The sequence below is a fragment of the Erythranthe guttata genome, chromosome 12, assembly GCF_056151865.1.
Source record: "Erythranthe guttata isolate IM_541 chromosome 12, IM_541, whole genome shotgun sequence".
Classification (NCBI taxonomy): domain Eukaryota; kingdom Viridiplantae; phylum Streptophyta; class Magnoliopsida; order Lamiales; family Phrymaceae; genus Erythranthe; species Erythranthe guttata.
Window position 1 is genome coordinate 4,721,944 of NC_142544.1, and position 3,558 is coordinate 4,725,501.

The 3,558-nt window shown below is 34.4% G+C and overlaps 1 protein-coding gene across 1 annotated transcript; it reads right to left on the reverse strand.

Annotated features, from left to right (window-relative positions):
- Positions 1 to 681: 681 nt before the first annotated feature.
- On the reverse strand, positions 682 to 3,228 carry LOC105949217 (nascent polypeptide-associated complex subunit beta). The gene is made up of 6 exons (XM_012972511.2): positions 3,086 to 3,228; positions 2,168 to 2,235; positions 1,921 to 2,069; positions 1,767 to 1,823; positions 1,138 to 1,176; positions 682 to 1,030 (listed from the first exon to the last, which is right to left on the reverse strand). The coding sequence occupies exons 2-6, from the start codon at positions 2,233 to 2,235 to the stop codon at positions 849 to 851; spliced, it is 495 nt and encodes a 164-aa protein (XP_012827965.1). The 5' UTR covers positions 3,086 to 3,228; the 3' UTR covers positions 682 to 848.
- Positions 3,229 to 3,558: the final 330 nt, after the last annotated feature.

Below are 3,558 nucleotides of genomic sequence, written 5' to 3' on the forward strand. Positions count from 1 at the left end.
AAAAAATATTTCCAACCAACTGATCTGAAGCCGAGACAAATTCCATTTTTTGGAGCAGACTCGGCGATTTCGGCGTTATCACAGCGCCACAAGGAAAAGGAGAAAACGTTTTTGTTAGGAAAAACGGTATGGCAAGGGCCGGTTACCATGCTCACAAGTCACAAGGCAAGTGGGCATTTTTATATTTATTTGAGATTATTTCGAAAAAATTGTTGGAATTATATTTTTCTCTCTGAGGTTAATTCAGAAAAAAAAATGTTGGAATTATCTTGAAACAATATTTTTAACTAATAATTCCAAAATACCAATTGGTAAACTGTTTGATTTTTTGTTTATCAAATTTGGGATACATGAAATTCAAAACGTTCCACTTTTTTCTTCCCCAAAATTGTATTTATAGTATCAATATAATAATATATCTTATACACAACAAACAAATAATTTCCATCAATTCCGAACCAAAAACTGTCAATTTTTTCACAAAATACTAACTTCGAATCTCCAAAATTAAATTTCCAATTTTTAAGACGAGGCTTCGAATTAATTTGGCACTTCCACAAAAAATCAAAAACTAACCAACAGTGCTAACTAATTACGATCCAACCCACACCCGATTTCTCTACCGAAACAATCCATACTAGTAAGTTCCATACTAAGCACTTTCAGAGGATTGCTAAATAATTGCCATGAAAGCATTTTATGAATACTAATTGCTAATTTAAAAATCCAAGCACCGGCTCTCTGTTACGAAACTCACAGTTAACACATGATTAAATAACAAAATAGATCCAAAAAAAAACATAGAGAAATATAGGCAATGAGAAAAACCGAAAAAGGAGAGAAGCCGACTAAGAAGAAGCGTGGGTATGGCCCTCTTCAGCAGCAGCAGCTTCAAATGTCTGGCCAGGGACAAGGTCCGGCACATCGTCATCGTCGGCATCATCTTGTTCCAAAGTGGGCCCACCGCTGCCAGGTGTCTGCTTCTGGAACTGTTCCGCCAATTTCTTCAAGTTCTCCAAATTATCCGGACCTGAATTTTTTTTATTAACATAACCCTTAGTGTTGATAAATTGAATCGGAATAAAAAATGAACGAAAACAAATATCGCGAGTAGGGGAAGCGGCTGCAGCAACTTACCCAATTGGTGAATAATCTGAGGAAGAATGTCTTGCAACTCTGAAAGAATCGGAAAAGAGGAAATTAACGAGGATAAGCACTCTTCACTTGGATGCAAAAACATTAAAGAAAACAGAACATGATGCCCGTCGTATTAGTAGTTTTCTGAACAAATTAAACTAATTCCATATTCCGTCCCAGAATAATCGGAAATCGGAATGGGAAATTTTGGGATCGGAATCGACGGAATTCGGAACTTCCAATTTTTGGTAACATAATAGTTTTGCTATTACAAGTGTATTTTTTGGGGGAAAAAATCAAAACTTTCGGACATTAAAAATGGAGAATCTCATATGTACTCCAATTCAGATCCAAAAATAATCTAGAAAAATTGGAATTTGGAATTCGGAATAAAAAATATTGTTCCAAAATCAGAATTTTTTTTGATCAAAATAGGCGGAAATTGGAATTCCCCTTCTAATTTCCACCACTGAATTCAACCAATTTTGTCTTACGAAAAAAACAAAAAAGAACATAAGTATATTCCATATTGAATATAACATTTCTCTCACTAGGAGCACAATTCTTCACGTGAAATAACAGACAAAAAATTTAAAAATAAAGATTTAGAGTGAGAAAAGAGAACATACTCTTTGTTTGAGGAGTACCGCTAACAACCCATGTGTTGGCCGCAATAGACGCTTGAACTATACAACAAAGAAAATCAAGAGCAATAAGTAACGAAACATAGGGGGGAAAATTATCGAACAAAATTTAAATTCTTTTCGATATTGCCGATTATACCTTTAGGGTTAGTAAACTGGATGACGATATCCTCCTTAAAGATATTGACTTCCTCAATTGCGGGTATGGCATTCACTCCTATTCTCTTAAGTGTGCTTTGAAGCCTTTTGTCATCAGTTGTGGTGGTCTTGTGAACAGCCTTCTTCTTTCTACAAACACGTTATTTTTTTTCTTGTAAGTAAGACGAGTTTGTGGGATTTAATTAATTTAAAAAGAAAAGAAAATGGTACGGAGAAAAAAAAAAAACCTTCTCATTGTACCCTTCCCACCGGTACGAACCGAACCGGCCATCTTCATCAGCTTTTCCACATTCATCTGTCAACAGAATAGTTAATAGAGTTGTAAAATAACTCGATTAAGAAGTTGGACATTTTAAAAAAGGTTCGGTTTCTTCAATTTTCTACTGGGCTTTTTTCGTATAGCAATTGGACAAGGACGAAAGCAACTGACAAATTAAATGAAGCAAGATAAAATATTTTCGTTTTCACATGTCCAATACACACTTACATATAAATCTGAAAAGAAAATGATTTTCCCCAATAGCGAATTCCATGTGAGAAGTTCTAATAACCGAATAAAAACACGTCTAAATCAAAGTCCGGTATAGTGATTTTCGAGGTTTAACATAAAGCACTTACATTTATACGAAACAAGAAACGGAAATTCACAAGCTAAACAACATTTTACTAAAAGATGCACACTAATAGCAGTTCTTTACGTGAACGAAGCAAATAGATCCAATTAACCATAAAAACCGCCTCGATTCCTAGCATAAGCCAACACATTTTATCCCTAATTTATGAAATACAAAACCCAAAAAAACACAACACCCGAATTTCTCTATATTAAAAGCTAACCAAAATTTAAAAAAAAATTAAAAAAAAAAATAAATAAATAAACCCTAAGCGTTCTGGAAATTCAGAAATTAAGCACACGAAATCGAAATGAGACGTTAAATTCAACTAAATCTAAAAACTAAAGCACAAACCCAATACCGAAGCTGTATCATTTCTACCAGCAGATGCACAAATACATGTATGCTAAAAAAAATATCAAATTATGAATTTAATATACTAAAAAAATGAAAATTTGATGCGAAAAAAAAGCAGATGAAGGTGTGCACATGGAGAGAGAGCAAGAACAGAGGAGGCAAATCGGTAATTACCTCTGCGAGCTGTGAGGCAAATCCAGAGAGGAGAAGAAGCAGAGTTGGGGGAGTGGAGAAGAGGGGGAGTGGATAACGATGAAACCCTAGAATCAGCTTCTCTTAATGTACCCTAGATTGAGGGTTACATTTGACATTTCATTATGCCTACATATCTCCGGGTTTTTTTTCTGGGTTGGTTTTTTAAATGCGGGTCGGGTTGTTGTTTTGACCCGGGCTACAAGGAGAAATTTTATTAAAGTCAATTACAAGGGCACTTTTTTTTTTTTTTTTTTAATTTTCAGTTCACTACATATTAAATGTTGCATTAATAAGAAATTCAGGGGGGAGTATTTACAAATTTATGCAAGGAATGTTGCACCAATTCTGACTATTTTAATCATACTTCTACCATGGGATGTTCGATTACAATGATTCAAGATGAGCTGAACAACCGACGAACTTTGTTACTTTTTCTTTTGTTTTTTTTACGT

What these genes read in the sequence shown, in the direction of transcription:
- LOC105949217 (XM_012972511.2), bottom strand. Translation starts at nt 2,235, where the DNA reads ATGAATGTGGAAAAGCTGATGAAGATGGCCGGTTCGGTTCGTACCGGT. An exon ending in GGGAAGGGTACAATGAGAAG is followed by an intron (nt 2,070 to 2,167) that starts GTTTTTTTTTTT and finishes ACGTGTTTGTAG; the next exon opens with AAAGAAGAAGGCTGTTCACA. An exon ending in CGGTACTCCTCAAACAAAGA is followed by an intron (nt 1,177 to 1,766) that starts GTATGTTCTCTT and finishes CGATTCTTTCAG; the next exon opens with AGTTGCAAGACATTCTTCCT.